The sequence below is a fragment of the Hypoxylon trugodes genome (genome assembly GCF_022578975.1).
Source record: "Hypoxylon trugodes strain CBS 135444 unplaced genomic scaffold F4822scaffold_11, whole genome shotgun sequence".
NCBI lineage: Eukaryota > Fungi > Ascomycota > Sordariomycetes > Xylariales > Hypoxylaceae > Hypoxylon > Hypoxylon trugodes.
This window is the reverse complement of record NW_026250026.1, coordinates 319,986-335,921: the sequence shown is the minus strand read 5'-3', so window position 1 is coordinate 335,921 and position 15,936 is coordinate 319,986. Positions and strand designations below refer to the sequence as shown.

General features: G+C 46.0%; 7 protein-coding genes across 7 annotated transcripts; 4 read left to right on the top strand and 3 right to left on the bottom strand.

The window, feature by feature from the left end:
• Nucleotides 1–1,487: 1,487 nt before the first annotated feature.
• Nucleotides 1,488–2,788, bottom strand: F4822DRAFT_419977 (SNase-domain-containing protein). Its single transcript, XM_051459662.1, has 2 exons — nucleotides 2,238–2,788; nucleotides 1,488–2,172 (listed from the first exon to the last, which is right to left on the bottom strand). The coding sequence occupies exons 1-2, from the start codon at nucleotides 2,616–2,618 to the stop codon at nucleotides 1,741–1,743; spliced, it is 813 nt and encodes a 270-aa protein (XP_051309048.1). The 5' UTR covers nucleotides 2,619–2,788; the 3' UTR covers nucleotides 1,488–1,740.
• A 630-nt stretch (nucleotides 2,789–3,418) lies between these two features.
• On the top strand, nucleotides 3,419–6,149 carry F4822DRAFT_434392 (nonselective cation channel; the record flags this gene model as incomplete). The annotated part of the gene is made up of 9 exons (XM_051462001.1): nucleotides 3,419–3,704; nucleotides 3,807–4,143; nucleotides 4,197–4,246; nucleotides 4,311–4,324; nucleotides 4,403–4,668; nucleotides 4,723–4,980; nucleotides 5,060–5,119; nucleotides 5,167–5,230; nucleotides 5,286–6,149. 9 exons carry the CDS (start codon nucleotides 3,419–3,421, stop codon nucleotides 6,147–6,149), a joined length of 2,199 nt encoding a protein of 732 aa, XP_051309047.1.
• Nucleotides 6,150–6,742: 593 nt separating this feature from the next.
• On the top strand, nucleotides 6,743–7,270 carry F4822DRAFT_434391 (uncharacterized protein; the record flags this gene model as incomplete). The annotated part of the gene is made up of 3 exons (XM_051462000.1): nucleotides 6,743–6,758; nucleotides 6,821–7,072; nucleotides 7,236–7,270. The coding sequence occupies 3 exons, from the start codon at nucleotides 6,743–6,745 to the stop codon at nucleotides 7,268–7,270; spliced, it is 303 nt and encodes a 100-aa protein (XP_051309046.1).
• Nucleotides 7,271–7,310: 40 nt separating this feature from the next.
• Nucleotides 7,311–8,618, top strand: F4822DRAFT_71144 (putative methylase). The gene has a single exon (XM_051463878.1). It carries the CDS (start codon nucleotides 7,628–7,630, stop codon nucleotides 8,369–8,371), a length of 744 nt encoding a protein of 247 aa, XP_051309045.1. The 5' UTR covers nucleotides 7,311–7,627; the 3' UTR covers nucleotides 8,372–8,618.
• On the bottom strand, nucleotides 8,540–9,358 carry F4822DRAFT_71058 (Sm-like ribonucleoprotein). The gene is made up of 3 exons (XM_051463877.1): nucleotides 9,232–9,358; nucleotides 9,079–9,128; nucleotides 8,540–9,007 (listed from the first exon to the last, which is right to left on the bottom strand). The coding sequence occupies exons 1-3, from the start codon at nucleotides 9,243–9,245 to the stop codon at nucleotides 8,709–8,711; spliced, it is 363 nt and encodes a 120-aa protein (XP_051309044.1). The 5' UTR covers nucleotides 9,246–9,358; the 3' UTR covers nucleotides 8,540–8,708.
• Nucleotides 9,359–9,576: 218 nt separating this feature from the next.
• On the bottom strand, nucleotides 9,577–10,641 carry F4822DRAFT_419959 (Pkr1-domain-containing protein). Its single transcript, XM_051459661.1, has one exon. It carries the CDS (start codon nucleotides 10,338–10,340, stop codon nucleotides 9,861–9,863), a length of 480 nt encoding a protein of 159 aa, XP_051309043.1. The 5' UTR covers nucleotides 10,341–10,641; the 3' UTR covers nucleotides 9,577–9,860.
• A 1,108-nt stretch (nucleotides 10,642–11,749) lies between these two features.
• F4822DRAFT_419954 (uncharacterized protein) lies at nucleotides 11,750–15,328 on the top strand. Its single transcript, XM_051459660.1, has 3 exons — nucleotides 11,750–12,605; nucleotides 12,664–14,439; nucleotides 14,510–15,328. Exons 1-3 carry the CDS (start codon nucleotides 12,351–12,353, stop codon nucleotides 15,041–15,043), a joined length of 2,565 nt encoding a protein of 854 aa, XP_051309042.1. The 5' UTR covers nucleotides 11,750–12,350; the 3' UTR covers nucleotides 15,044–15,328.
• Nucleotides 15,329–15,936: the final 608 nt, after the last annotated feature.

Below are 15,936 nucleotides of genomic sequence, written 5' to 3'. Positions count from 1 at the left end.
CTAAGTTGTTGCTCGGGAGCCTATTTGTTGATTTTTCGCAAACGAATGAACTGGGGATGTTGAATTAATCCCCTTTGAGGTTATAATGAACGGATGTGGAAGATGGTGACGACACGATCGCACTTGGTATTCCTAAATTGTCCCAGAAACTTTGTTGTTGTCGAGACGTGGCCTGCCGAATAATGCTGTCCTCGGATCAGGGGCTTGGGAGAACAAGTGGTGATTGGATCGCCTTCGGAGATCGAACGAGTGACTAAAAAATGAGTAAAAAATGAGAAAAATGCCGTGTAGGCGTAGGATGAGGCAACAAGCGAATACGTATTACCGTACACTTTGTATGCCGTCCTGGTATTTAAATGAGTGAAAGGAGTGACAATATTATTTTGGTGTTTTCTACCTCTTCGTCGGAACGGTGAGAAGAACGACCAGCGTGTCGTAGCAGCAAAAAGAATTGGGAATGGAAAAGAGGGAGGCTTAGGAGGGCTTGCACCTGCAGTAGCGTAATTACTGCCAATTCCTTAGTACCCGGGTACCTAGCACAGTAGTACTCTCCACGCGGTAATAAGGGGAAGTAGCAAGGGCTTACACGTACGCATCAGGTATTAAGGTGCTTACAGGGGTGTACTCCTGAAGGCCAAGGAAAGGCCACAAATCTCACCTTCCAGTCTGTAACTGGTTTAGTCTCACCATTTGACTCGCAAACCGCCGATAGAGTAGGCCAGAGCGGGTTACTACCTGAGCTCTTACAGGAGCCTTTTCCTCTCGTGTTTCTAAAATCTGACAACCTTCCGACCAATCCCTCAACTTGATAACTTCTTCAATAGGATAATCGAAGTGACGTCCGTCAATTTGTACAGAGGTATAGACCGGGGATAGTTCGTATCCAGAACCTACATGGGCTACACGTATTTTAACCGCCTTAATTATGATCATACCTAGATCGTTTCATTAATGTTACTCAGGTACCTACCTACTGTGTAGCTTCGCAAAGCGCAACCACAATTTCTCAATCACTAGATTAACGATATACTTATCTTGGAGAAAACGTCGTATACCTTCAAGTACCTGTGAAAGGATAGCACCGATGGCTCATACCGTGTGCCTTTTATCAACACTTTAGTAGCTTGCAGTTGAGTGACTTTTAAATACTTAGGTACATTATAATCGTATCTTCGCCTGATATGATTAACAAGAACAAGAAAAGCTACCTTGATAGAGAGGGACGCCGCAAGTAAATGACATTACAGCATCTCCCTCGTCTTACTCGAACACGTGCATGACGTTCGGAGGACCACATTTGCGATTATTCGGTACTCAAGATCCAAGATCCCATTTAAAGGTTTAAGATATTTAAGGCGTTACCCCCGCAAACATGCCGTAAAATGAAACGATATGGCTATGGGTAGATACCTAGGTATGGGAAGAAAACGGGAGGGATCCGCACATGGGTTTCAACATTTGATGACTTCAGTTAATCACCCTTCAGCATATCGTAATGTTTTCCATTAAAGCTATTGCATCGGTGACGTAAGGTCGATAAAAATATGCCATTTATAACTATCACATAGAAATCTATAATATTGAAAACAATGCCACTCTTGCATTCGCCTTCAGGCTTCACAAGGCTTAAAGGAAACAAAAGGACCGAGACGACTCGTCCAAGTCAAATTTACATCAAATCATATCTATAATTTACTCGCAATAGCAAGCATGAATAAACCGTAAATCGTAATTCATCCTTCATGGGTTGGTGGTATCATTGGGTTTGGGTGTCGACTCCTCCAAATTCATCCGAGTCTTATACTCTCGGGGGCTCTCGAAGTGTTCGAGCTGGCCACCCCACATTCCTCGTTTCTTGGCCTTTGCTTTATTTTCTGCGGCCTTGTACCTCTCTTCGAGACCGCCAAACTCCGCACCAGTTTTGGCCTCGTACATTGTGGCCAACCCCCTCTTTAACATCTCTAAACCAACGTCTCGACGTATGAAAAACCGTCTCACAAACACAGTAGCGACGATACGATCGTACTGGTCCCGTTTATAAATCTTGGCTCGCACTCTTCGTCCGAGTATATAACTAGATAACCACGCGAGGGCATCGGTCGAGAATGGTTGGGCAGGTCTACCAAAATGAGCGCCTTCTGGTGCGTCAATACCAGCAATACGTATAGGAATCTGGAGTGATTTAGTTCAATTACGGGGAACAGATCAATAGGAAATATATGAGAGAACAAGCATACTGTTCTGTTCTTCAAGGCGGGTTTCTTGGTTGGTACTCTTCGCAGCCAACCCCACCCAGCCAGGCGACCGCCGGGTGTGTGGTACAAATGAAAGTTATCTCCATCTCCGACGCTCGTGACCCGACCAAAAATGCTTCTCTTCCTAAAGAAACTCGGTTGAACATGAATAGCTCCAGGTATACGACGGAGGTAGGAACGGTATATCTTCAAAGACGCGAGAACGGTAGTCGTCACGAGTAAGGTTGGTACCCAATTTCTAGGGTCCTTGTAATGTTGCCAGTCGGTACCATTCAAACTGTCAGACCAAGGTACGGGCTGTCTTGAGGAATCATTTTCACTCTTGTCGCCTTTCCCGGAGGCAGAAGTGAAAGGCCATATCATATTGGCAGCGACCTAAAGAAGTCATCGGCCGATCTGTGGAACCAGATGCGGAAAATCGACGATTTATTTAAAAATATCAAGACTGCAAGATCGAGCCGGCAGCGGGACAATTGGCGGTGTTGTGGGATCCTCTAGTTTAAAAAAAAGAGCAGGGGTTGTTTATGTCTTATCTTATCTATATGCTTGCAACCCAACAGGGATCTATGGATCTCATTTGGACCAGTCAGGTGGTGTATTGAAAATGCGTGCTCCAGAAAAACCCCGTCGACGTCAACGCGCATCTGTCGAACACATCTAGGTTAAGTGCATGTCGAACTTGCGATGAACGAGGGTAGGTACGTTATACCGAGGAAGGAGGCATATACCTAGGAAAGTGAAACACAGGTAAATTGAGGCATCCCTAGAAATTTGGGTTTCTAAGCTTACCAACTTTCTATTTTCATTCCCTTTTTATCATACATATTAAACCCTAGTTCAGACGTAAATACTACCTTTCCAAGCCATTAATATTTTACCAATCAGACGAAAACTCAGCGACAAGCGACAACACCATTACAAAATCTGCCACGACAACTACCCCCGAATAATCATTCAATTATCACGCAACAACTCACAAAATATCAAAAAATTTACTAACTAATTAGTTTGACATCATACACAATGACTATTGGTTGAAAGGTTGGGTATCGTTGTACGAATTCATTCTTTGAGGTTGCCTAGAATCTTCATATATCCCTACCTTCGTGGTTAAGCGCAGGCGCAGAATCCTCTTTTCAGATGTCGACTCTGAGAATCTCATTATGTTGAGCTCACGTAGGACGGTTCGACTACATGAACCAGAAGAGCAGCCGCTTTTAAGCACTGCTCTTTTTGGCAGGGATACGGAACAAGAACCGCTCCCCAACCACAACCCGAACGCCTACGCCCACCTACCAGTTTATACAAATATTCACAGGATACGAAGGGATGTCATCAGCATAGTAGAAGACTATCTCACTCTTGAGCAATTGACAGATCTCCGACTCAACATATCAGTTGTTCGGCCACTAGTCGACAAGCTTTACGAACAGAACGATATCTCAATTGGTACGTGTATCTAGCCAGCTTTACGTGATATACACCTCAGGCACTTCCTCGGCACTTACCCCTTCTATATAAAAATAAAAATAAAAACTAACGTTGACCCAGTCTATTGCTTACTTGTGAATCGTTCCCAGTTTCTGCATGAGCAGGAGCATATGATCAACAGACAGAATGTTCACTTCACGCGGGCAACACTCTGCGAATTGGTGGCAACTCGTATCTTGAGGCGTTTTGGCGACGATAATCCAGGCTCTGATGGACTACTTCTTTTGGCTAACATTTTGGTTGCCGGATTTGGGCCGTTTCAGAATGCGCCTGCAGAGGTCCGGCAAGAGGCTTTTCTCGGTCCAGCGTGGAGTCAAAACAGAACTCTCCCTGCACTGGAAGTGGCTATCTTAAGTAGTAGCAAACATTTTCTCAGTTCTACACATTGCCAAAAAATGTAAGTGAAGGTATCGCTTCTGTAGTCTTACGACGATGCTCATATTGTACTAGTGTCCACGCAATATATATCGGTCGCGTCATATATACACCCTCTACCTTTGGTAAGTGAACGATGTAATTCATCTATCAGATCAATGAAGCTGACACGGTGATAGTACGTGATAGTAACCCCCCACTCTGTTTATAGCTTGTAACTTATCAAGCTATTTCGAAAATAGGTATCATGTGTTCCTGTATACTGTTGCTAACATGAGTAGCTGGATATGATACCGGATCGGTACAAACAGAAGCCTATCTCCTTATATGAGCCACACAAAGCGCCTTTACTCAACCAATACCGATTAATCGTACCTCGGACGAGAAATTTCCTTGAAATACTCCAATTTATCATCCTACTCGTCATCTATCTTCTTTTCATGCTGGAAAGAAACCCTGACTATCTAAGCAACTTCGAGATCGCCTTCGCGGTTTATGCATTCGGTTGGGTTCTAGATCAGTTTGCAACGATATTGGCCCATGGGTGGTAAGTTACACCGACTTGCAGATGACGCAGAATTCTTATTAATTGATACAACAGGAAAGTTTACACGCAAAATCTTTGGTCATTCCTAGATGTCATGTTTGCCATAGTATATTGGGCCTATCTTGTACTAAGATTATACGGTTGGAAGACTGGCCGACCCGAGCCGGCCCAGCAGGCTCTTGATGTACTTGCAATGGGAGCTCCCGTACTTGTTCCTCGACTGGCGTTCAGCTTGTTGTCGGATAACTTAGTATTTTTATGCCTTCGGTCAATGGTGGCCGATTTCACATTACTCACAGCCCTAGCGGCCTGGTAAGTCGTCCCTGTGAAGTGCTCTTTTTACCTATATATCTAGGCAGTATGAACGTAGAGAACTAACAGTGGTGAATAGGTGCTTCGGTGGGTTCTTGCTTTCTATGGTTTGGCTCGCTGAAGGGCGGCATAATACAGTGTAAGCATCCTGAACCTACAACACCTTCATAGGCTAATACCAAGTAGGAATATTAGCAAGTGGATGTTGTGGATTTGGTTTGGTTTGGATGGCACTGGCATTTCACGTTCTGTGAGTAATTTAGGCCTACGATCGTCTTTTCTTGGACTAATGTTCTGGTTTATAGGCGGAATTTCATTGGCTTCTTGGGCCAATCCTGATGATTACGTTTACCTTCTTGGGTAACACATTATTCCTGACGATTCTGGTATCGATGCTGTCAAATACCTTCAGCACCATTGTCAGTAATGCTACCGCTGAAATCCAATTCAGGAAAGCCGTCTTGACGCTCGAGGGCGTGAAAAGCGATGCGATATTCGCATACCAACCTCCATTCAACATTATTGCCTTATTCGTCTTGGTCCCGATGAGATTCGTCGTTAGCCCTCGATGGTTCCACAAGATTCATGTAGCAACAGTTAGGACCCTGAATATTTTTGTACTTCTCATAATTGCCGTCATTGAGAGGCGATCCCTTTGGTCGGGGGCGGAATTAGCAGACTACCCGACAGAGCAATTGCCGAAGAAACGCAGCAGAAATTTGTTTTGGGAAAGATGGAGAATCACAAGCCATGGCGATATTCAAGCGGTCTTCGACATCTCCCCTCCTAATTCGGTCGAAAACGATATCGCTGTTGATGACGACCTGACGCGTCATATGATTCGGAGACAATTCGCGCGGCAGCAAAGTTCTACATTAGTTGAGTCGAGTAGGGAGCAGACTAATGAAGAGCCGGAGCAGCAAACACCGACGCCAAGTAGGACACCTAGCAGGGCCCCAAGCAAGCCACCGAGTCGTAGAGATTCGATAGCGCCGTACGGGCTCCTTACAGAACAGATACGGTCTATCATGAGCGAGTCGGCTGAAATAGAAGATATTTCGGGCCGCATAGGCTCGTTGGAGCGTACCACCTCCAGAATCGAGGGTTTACTAATAAAAATATGCGGCGATGCGATTGATGACAAGACGAAAGGAGAAGAGGGGAAGTGAATACCATAAGAGTACATATTTGGCTTACAAAACGACGTGTGGAACTATGACCGTGTTTGATTTCTGGGTTAAGTCTTGGGAAGCGTGGGCGCATTCTCTGAGGTTGGGAAAAGTGGTTTATACCAGGTTTGGTATATACTTATTGGTATGCTTAGTCCTAGCGATGTGTCTGGAAATACAAGCGGCGTCACATTAGTTTTCATCTGAAGACTGCCTTGACCAATGACTCGCCTCAAGTCTGTGATTACCTCCTTGATTATATTCTGAGCATTGGGCAATCAGTAATTCATCTAGCCTAATTGGACTAATAGACTAATAGAGCCAACGATAGACTGACGCACAGGACAAGATATTCCCTTTCGAGTCACTAGGAAGGTGCGAACGTTTGCGCTTGTTAAAAACGGGATATGGAGGTGCATTTATAATTCGTCCAGGCCGTTTCTTCCCACGATCATCAACTATCCGAAATCGAAGAAAGCACTTTGCGGTCCCAAACACAATAATAGTGGAATCAAATAGCAACATCGCCGTTCTTATCCGTACTCGGGAAGGCCTCGATCCACTACTCGATTTGCGCCGCTCGAAGAGACGAGATGTGCAATTACCTCCGTATGTATATATATAATGAAGAGTTCAATATTCAAGGAATGCCCACTAACAAACGAACATAGACTTCCGCAGTCGCGCCTGCCGCCACCACTGGCTGCAGATCTACCAGCCGTGCTGGCCGGGCCAGGGATTCAACACTTGCAACACCTTTGGCGACGGCGTTGCGCGTCAACCGGGCGAGCTTATCGATGCCGTGGGTCCGTGTCCTGCGTGCTCGACACACGGGGCTTATGATCGTCATCAGATTCGCATGATTATGGATATTCGGGAGCGCTGGCGTTGGGGTATGGGGCCTAGTAAGAGTGATCCCGGGTGTGAGTGCGTGGTTATGTGACGACGAGCGGGGGATATGACGGCGAGGGATCGGATACCGCCATTTTAAAGAGGATGCGACGGCAGGACGAGTTGCTATTTTCCTGAGGTACGTGGGATTGCTTTGTCCTTTCTTTTGACGGCGAGACTAATTCGAGAGTATAGCTCGCGAGGTCAAGAAATCGACGGCATTACCTTGAAAAACGGGTTTGCATGATATCCTATTTAATTTGCCTTAGAGCCCTTGGGTACGTGGCGAAGCTTGCTTAGATGGGAGGGGGTTCGAGGGCGACATCAACCATTATCATCCGCCAGACAGTTATTAGATTCCTACAGGGGAATCCGCTTATGTCTACTGGCATCCATGAGATATCCAACAGAACCCTCACAATAACCGGTGTTAAGATGGGTACCTGGTCGTGAATTAACACAATTATCGTTTCTCCTACCACACAAGACTAGAATATCACGTGCTTAGACTGTGTCCCGTTCGCCTGAAAAAATTTGCAGCCCGACCTAACTTTACCATCTTCATTCATCAATACGCATAGTAAGACATGCTCCCAACGCCGGATACGTCGCATGTGGCGTACGAGAGGATATACGAACCGGCGGAAGACTCTTTCCTATTGCTAGACACACTTTCATCAAGCTCCGAGACAACATTTCTTCAAAATCGATTCGGCGATGGTTACGTCCCGTTGGTGGTGGAAATAGGACCGGGCTCAGGAGTAGTCATCGCTTTCGTCAATGCGCAAGCCCAGGTCCTTTTCGGTTCTCGCAATGTTTTAACGACGGCTATTGACGTAAATGGATACGCATGTAAGGCAACAAGTGAGACTGCGAGGATAGCCGCATCGGAAAATGCTACAACGCACGGCAGATATCTTGGTGCTTTCCAAGGCGACCTCGTCACACCCTTGAAGGATCGGTTAGTGGATGTATTAATCTTCAACCCGCCGTACGTCCCGACGCCTGAATTACCGAAGCAGCCAGGCCAAACAGATATATCGCAACTGGATACGAAACCAACATTTGGCGATGATTCCTACATGCTCTCATTGTCATACGCGGGCGGGAAGGATGGGATGGAAACGACGAACAAGTTGATTAATAGTCTACCTCAAGTGCTGTCAAGTAGGGGATGTGCATATATCCTGCTCTGTGCGCAAAACAAGCCCGAGGAAGTCAAACAGAGAATTCGCGCCTTCGGGGAAGGTTGGAATGTTGAAACTGTAGGATCTAGTGGGAAAAAGGCCGGATGGGAGAGACTGCAGATCATCAGGATCTGGGTAGGATAGGTATAAACACGTAGGACTTTTGGTTTGGTTGTCAATGGACTCTTTATTTGTTCTTGTGAGCTTTTAGCTCTTCACATAAAAACAAAATCGTGTAGTGCAAAGGAGCCATACCAGCTTTTTGGGCCATTCTTCATGGTATTATCTTGTTTTTGTCATTTGCCATCCCCTAACGCCGTTGTAGTAATGCCCACTGTACTTGAAGTACACCATTTGCCTGCCTAAACTGCAAAGCAGTCCATCCTCCTCGGATCCTCTAGAAGGTCCAACTATGACGTAGTACCGCCGTATTGGTATTTTCCAAATCCTCAAGCTGAGAGTCCTCAAGCTGAGAGCTTCTCTACGGCCGACCGCGTCCTCGTCCACGCCCACGTCCTCTGCCTCTGCCGCGGGGTCCACCTCGGGTACCTCTGTCCGCTGCTTCCTTGCGAGCCTTGTTCTTGGGCTTCACCGAGTCGTCGATTAAGAGAGTATCTAGGGGTAGAGAGTCGGGTAGGATGAAGTATCGGATAGTAGAGCCACGGATGTTCATCGAGTCTAGGGAGATAGGGTCTTGGCCGCGTGGGGTCATCTTCACCGTTCGCAAGGCCGTGTTCATCAATGGTGAGACCGATGTGATTGTGCCGTGTACAATTGTTCCTAATGATCCCTGTTAGCTATTCGTAGAGCGACAAGGCTTTCTTGTGCGGTGTAGTATCGCGTGTGCGTACCATTCTTAAGCTCAATCGTCACCGTCTCGTTCGCGCACTTCATCAAAAACCTGGGAAACCATCACGATTAGCACCGGAGCCGTAAATACGTAGCTTTGTAAATAAATGATTTAGCACAGAATTATGCGCTGATGAGAATAAGGAGTAGCTTACCTGACGAGCTTCATCTTGGCTGATTATCCTGAGTATTGACGATTCGGATTATAGAGGTGTGTTGTGTTGGATCCAAGCTTCAAGGTTAGCGGTCGCGCGCGTTCAAGCTTGGGTTACTCGTCAAAGTTGTGAAATTTGGGAAGACAATTCAATTGCTGGGTCCACTTTAGAAGCTGGGTAGAGTCACGTGACAAATTGCTATTTTACTGTAGCTTATAAGTACCTAAGTACCACTGTACCATTGATTGTACCCCACTTGCATCACGGATGGAAGCAGCCTTCGTTGAAGCTTCGGTTAGGCACGCATATTCGTAGCGCATACATGTATTCATAATTGCTACATAATGTAAACCATCGTAACTTATTAGTATCGTATCTTGTTATTGATCGTATTAAGTTTTAATACATCATTCTACTCGTAACAAAACGTGTTTAATACTTGAAATCTATCTCTTCTCATCCCAAAGCTCCCCTAGAGATAGGGAAAATAGGATGGTAGCATGAACTCCAAAACTTGAAGAGATAAGGTATCTAATGCGAATGACCCAACCTCGCTACAAACGCTCCCGTAAATGCCCCCCCTGTATGTTTATATGTGACCATTGTTGTCGGGTATCTGATTTGTTGATTCATTTGTCTTTTTCGTTCTCGTTCTCAGACACCTTCTCCCATTCGTCTTCCGTACTAACGCCAGATTTCGACCCTGAAGATGTGTCTGCCCGAAGTTTTAAATCCCCTGCCTGTTCTCCAACTTCCACCTCTGTACTCCCTGATATAGGTTTTGGTTTTGCGACAAAAGCTGGGCTGGTCTCTACTTCGGTCTCACTGTCCTCTGAGTTTCGCGCGGCGGCTCGCTGTTCGAGGCGTGTTTTCTCCTTAGCCTCCTTCGCTTGAGCAATCTTCAACTCTGCCGCGAACCAATTGATAGCCCACCATAGTCCCCCACATAGGAATGATAGTATTATAAAATGGATACTATATGTCGCGAGAAGTAGGAGAAAGAGCACGAGTTGTAAACAAGCAAAGGTGGCGTTGGTGGCGACCAATAGAGTAGGAGTTGTCCCAGGAGTGAAGATTGACTCCCAAAGCTCTTGTGCGAAACCAGCCATATTACTTAGTCCGGAATAGGTTTCGGGATGTAAATGCGACAAGTATATTCGGGCTTAAATCGATATGCGACGGCGGATAACTACTGTTTTCTGTATCTCTTGTAATCTAGAACGTCGCAGAGTTAGTTTGAACGAAATAACGGTTGAAATAGGAGGCAGCAATGAGTTAAATAGAAGTGTCAACTTGACAGTTGTTCGAACTTACTTGGATTAAGGCCAACGTGTTGTTAGGCAGTCACCAAGTAGTCCTCTGGAGAGTCATAGATAGATAGAGAAACAGGACGTTCACATACACAAAAGCTGACCGATTTTAGCCACAAGACAAACCGCGCGACTAAAGAGACGGGGACAAGTCGAGCGGGGCAGTTAAAAGCTCCCTACCGGAATTTGAACCGTTAAAGATGGCTGGTTTTTTCGGGTCGGCGCGCTAAAAATCGAAAACAGGTAGGTGGTTTATAGCGAATACAAAGTCGCGAACGTCAACTGAACCAACTTATACGTAACCTGAGAGACTCAACAATAAAGAGGTTGGGAGAGAGAAACCAGAGAGTAATAAGGAGGGAAGGAGAATGCTTCGTCATGCCCGTACCTAAATAAAGGATAATGGATAATACCGTCGAGCGAGGCAGGTACCTACCTAGGTAGGCAGTAAGGAAGGTAGGTTAGGTACAAGGGAAAGATACATCGGTAAAGTACGGTAGGTCCTGGCGTTATGTATGTAGATTATGTAGGTGCATATGGAGAGGCGGGCAGGCGGGGCTTTTGGAGGGGCTCAGGTTGCAACTAGAAAAGTCTAGTTCCAGTTACCAAGGATTGTTGTTTACCTTTATCAAGAACAGGGAAGCAAGAATGCCTAATCAGTACGACGTCGATATCTCGTGACACTATCTGTTGCATACAAATAGCCTTTATTTGTGTATTGCAATCGACGCTTGTGGGATGTGCATGTATTAATCTTTCCAAGGCATACCACACACATAGATTTACATACGAAAGTCTAAGAGGAGAAGCCGAGGAACTAAGGAAGTCTATTAAAGAGTTAGTTAACATGGGTGCATGTACATGCCTACCACATGCGTTTGTAGATTGGATTAGAGTTACATATCTTACCTGCTCAAGAACCGGATGGGTAGCAACGGAATAGTCACAATGAGTCAATCTTACAGCTAGCAAATCGTATCTGCCTACATGTAAGTAATAGATACCCTATGAAGATGATTATGGATTTTTTGTGGTACACGTCTAAGTATGCCTAGGTGTGCTTTACATCAATGTACTTTCGATTAAATATCTTATCGATAAAGTAAGTGTACCTATGGAAGATACATGTATTCGTCGATCCTTTTAGAGTAAGGCGCCAGCCAACCTTATATTCAAATTTACGCGCCAAAATGCCCTGTGCTTCCCTACAAGCACCAAAGCCTGCATGAAACGGGCCAATCAGAATCGAGTATAATTCTATTTCTGCCAAAGCCGTCAAGTACCTACTAGAACCGGGTCCAGTCCCAAGCCTCACCTGGATTTCCAACTGATGGAAATACGTACATACCTACCTACGTATTCACGGCCCATTCATACCACACACCGTACATAATACCTTTGTCAATCATCGCCTTATTGCCTACGACTGGAGCCACGCTTTAGGTTCTTTTACATACTTGAAGAATTTTCTTCCATCTTAATTCGCCTAACCGAACAGTAATATCCAAATCAACACCCTAAAACGACGTTCATATCCACGTACTCAGTACACACCTTTTCCTAGCGACTTTCATTCGGCCGACCACCATTCATTGGGTAGCTTCCAGCTACCTATTTAGAACATCGATTCTTCGCGCAACGTAATTAGGTAGATTGCCTCCGTGGCTAGTTATTATATCGAACCCGATCCGGAGCATCGATCGTCCACGACACCCCCGTCGCCCTCGACAGTATGCAATTCGACGCTTTAGGGCGCCTCTAGCATCAAGAGACATCACAACTTAGGACTAGTGTCAACAAGGAAACATCATGGCCAACAGCACAGATTCGAGCTATACAGACCTGAAAGAGTCGCTGGCTCCACACTGGCAAACCAGACAGGAGAATGGCCAGCCTCTATTGGAATCTTCATCTTCCGAGGCCCCGCCCCGTGAACCGCCCGTGCCGAACTTGAATAAGCTTCTCAGAGGAAAAGGGCGTGAATGGGAGGCTATAGGAGCAAAACCTAGGCCGCTACAGCTTCTTGATCTTCCGGTCGACATCTTGAGACTCATTGTGAAAGAGGCAAGCTCCGAATGATCGCCAATAAGCTCCATAATAATTACTAACAGGTAGATTTTAGGTAACTCATACAAACGATCTAACCTCTTTAGCTCTGACGAACTCTACCCTCTATTACCTTACTGTCCCTCATATCTATGCTCGCTTCGACATTGTATGGCCCGACGATACAGTCCCACCGTCCGACAGCAAAAATGTCGATGCGCTGACGTATGGCTTGGCTACCTTGTGTTTAGGTAGCAAGTTCGCCCAGAGGACAAGATGGCTGCGGGGGAGTTCTCTGGGCCAGCCAAACCCGTCCGAAAGGCTTGTCGATAATCAATACGCTCGATACACGCGTAAATTCTCGCTTGGTAATGGGCCTAAAGATTGGACATCTGAATACATGGTTACGAAGGAGAGTGGAAAGATGCTAGGAACATTGGTGGCGATAGCCGTCGGCAAGATGCTCAATTTGGAAACGTTCGTATGGGATATGCCTACCGGTGTTTTATCCGAGGTATTCATGGCGCTTGCATCCCTTCAGGACCATTACCCTCAGGGCGAATCTAAACTTGAGAAGGTCTGGGTCCGTTGGCATGACAATTCTGAGATTCCCGATGCTTCCTCATCTATTTCTAGTCCAATCCAGCCTCCGCCGCCGCCGCCATTAGCTGTTCCGCCTATAGGGAGCACAGTAACCGCCGTAGGCACTACACTGCCTGCCGATTTCCACCCATCTATGACACAACCAATCAAGTACTCCGAGAGCCACGTCGAATACCCGACTTTTAGCGTCCTACCGCCTTTGAAAAGCTTGACAGTTCTTGACATAGACGAACTTGCCTACCTAGATGAGATGGCTGTACTCATTGAGCGCTCGAAGTCTAGTCTTCGAGAACTTCGGGTTGGGATTTCTCAAAAAGCCCGTATGTCTGATTTTGCGCAGACTTGGGATAATTCTGCCTTGCAACAAATTGACTATGAGGCACGTTGGCCTGGTGAAAGTCGAATAGGTGATAAGAGACTCGGCGGAGTCCTCGGGGTGCTGGTTGGCAGAATACATGAAATTCGGCGGAAATCAAACATAAAAGTTCCAGAGAAAGAAGGGATCAATTCTATCCCACAGGGTGTCTCGTCACATTTTAATGGAGGTGGGGAGTTTGGTTCATCTTCAGACAATGCGCCCCTGTCGTTTACGCATACAAATCTTGCGATTCACAGTCTAGCACACCTACAGACCCAGCACCATTCCACTACCGCAACAAACCCAAGCCAGACCGACAGCCAGACGTATGCGGGGAGAAAGCGCCTTGATGGGAAACTTCAATTGGAAACATTGGAGTTAGAACGGGTGCCATTAGCGACGCATGTCTGCATTCGAGCCCTCGATTGGGGTGTCTTGACAAACCTTACAGTTCTAGATTGTGGCAATGTTGAATTACTTTGGAAGCAATTGAAGAGGCATTTCCATCCGACACCCCCACCTCATGGTTCACCGGCAGGCACGCCACCTCAATATCATCTGGCCTTGAAACATATACATGCAGATGTTACTTCAAGTGCCCTCATCAGTTTTATCAGGGAAACTCTGGCGCCGAATAGTCTAGAAGTGCTCTTCTTGCAAGACCGGCGACGCACAACTTCGCCCACTGTAAAACTCGACGTCATATTTAAGGGTGCGATAAAACGACACAGAGCTAGCCTGAAGAAGCTTCTTCTAGACAGTTCAGATGAGTCGGGAGAGGGTCATCGTTGGACGAGTTGGGTATTAAGTAGTGAAATAATTTCATATATTACGAGTGGACGAATGCCAAATCTAAAGGAACTTTCCGCAGCATTTGACTATAAGGATTGGGTAAGTAAACAAAATTGTCTCCGAATTGGCCAAGATATTGGCAACGAAAACTAATCGATTCTCCATGTAGCATCCGTTCCTTCAACGTCTTCCAAACATCCCGCAGCTTCGATCCCTACATATCCCTCACATACTGGAACATATTGCCGGAAACTACGAACCGAAAGAGCTTGCGCTCCAGCTTGTTGATATAATCACGCTGAGAACAGAAATCCAACTTTGTTACGTGGGCATAGGGGCGAAATGTTTCGAAATACTTGAGACTCGGCCCAGTGATAGTAGTAGTGGCGGCGCGGATGGTGGACTAGGGGGAAATCACGGGAACGGTGCCATTGTAATCGATATGGATGATGACAATGATGATGGTAGTGAGGCTGACGAAGAAACGGAAGAGGACGATGATGATGTGAACGATGACAATAGCGAGGCTGGCCAGGCAGATGGTGGAGATGACATAACGGACGTATCTGACGACGGTGAGTCCGAGACAGACTCATTCGAGAATGGCGACTTGGTGGGGTCAGCCGCACGTCTTCGTTTACGTGAGATATTGTTCTACGACGATAAGGTGGCTATCTTCAAAGCGAGACACGGCAGGCTATGATGCATGATTTGAAGGCGCCTCAGGATATCGGCGTTTGTTTTTAATTGTATTTATTCTCGACAGTGAGAGTATCCCTTCTCGGTAATCGGTTTTTTATCCAGGAGACAAGCGGTTAGGTTTTAGAAGCGCTTGGCAACATACCTATACCTATACCTACAGCTATACCTACAGGTACAACTTTCATGACCGACTTTTTGAATCGGTTCCTATTTTACTCAAAATCAGGATACAGCAAGATTTGATATTAGACAAAATGAAGATGTGACTGACCGATCGATTCCCTGCATTTCGCCCGTCTTCATCATGACAAATGCAGGGGGTGAGCCCTCGCAGATTCAAACAACTCACACCTCTCAGCTTTCCAATACTTTTTGACCGTTAAAGAAAAATAAAATACAAATAATACGCCACTGCTGAGCTGTAATGATACCCACTATAAAAACTAGAAAGTATCCCGAAGCTAGGGGTGGCTGACTAACGAATCATAGTCGAATCATCGAGTCGGGATCGTACAGTTTTAACCAAAGATACTTTAGACGGTGCTTATCCGGGCCTCCAACCAAAGCCAATAAAGCCTAATGCAGGAACTGGGACCCAAGCTTCAGTGCCTCTGGGGGGCCAACAGGGCAGGCAGAGCCAGCAGGACCCAGCTAGGCAATGTAACTAAGTATGCTAAGTCAGTCACTGTTTTTATCCTTGCAAGTACATCCCCAAACCGTCCTAATTAATTTTTTTTTTCTCTTCACCGTACCCAGCAAGCTTCTCACTGTTGTACAAGGGTGTCTTTACCGCCATCTCACCTTGCCAGCTTGCGAAGAAATCCTTTCAGCCCCTCGAGTCGGTACTCAAAAAAAAGAGGACCCATACCTTATTCCCTATTCACCAAGGCAGGG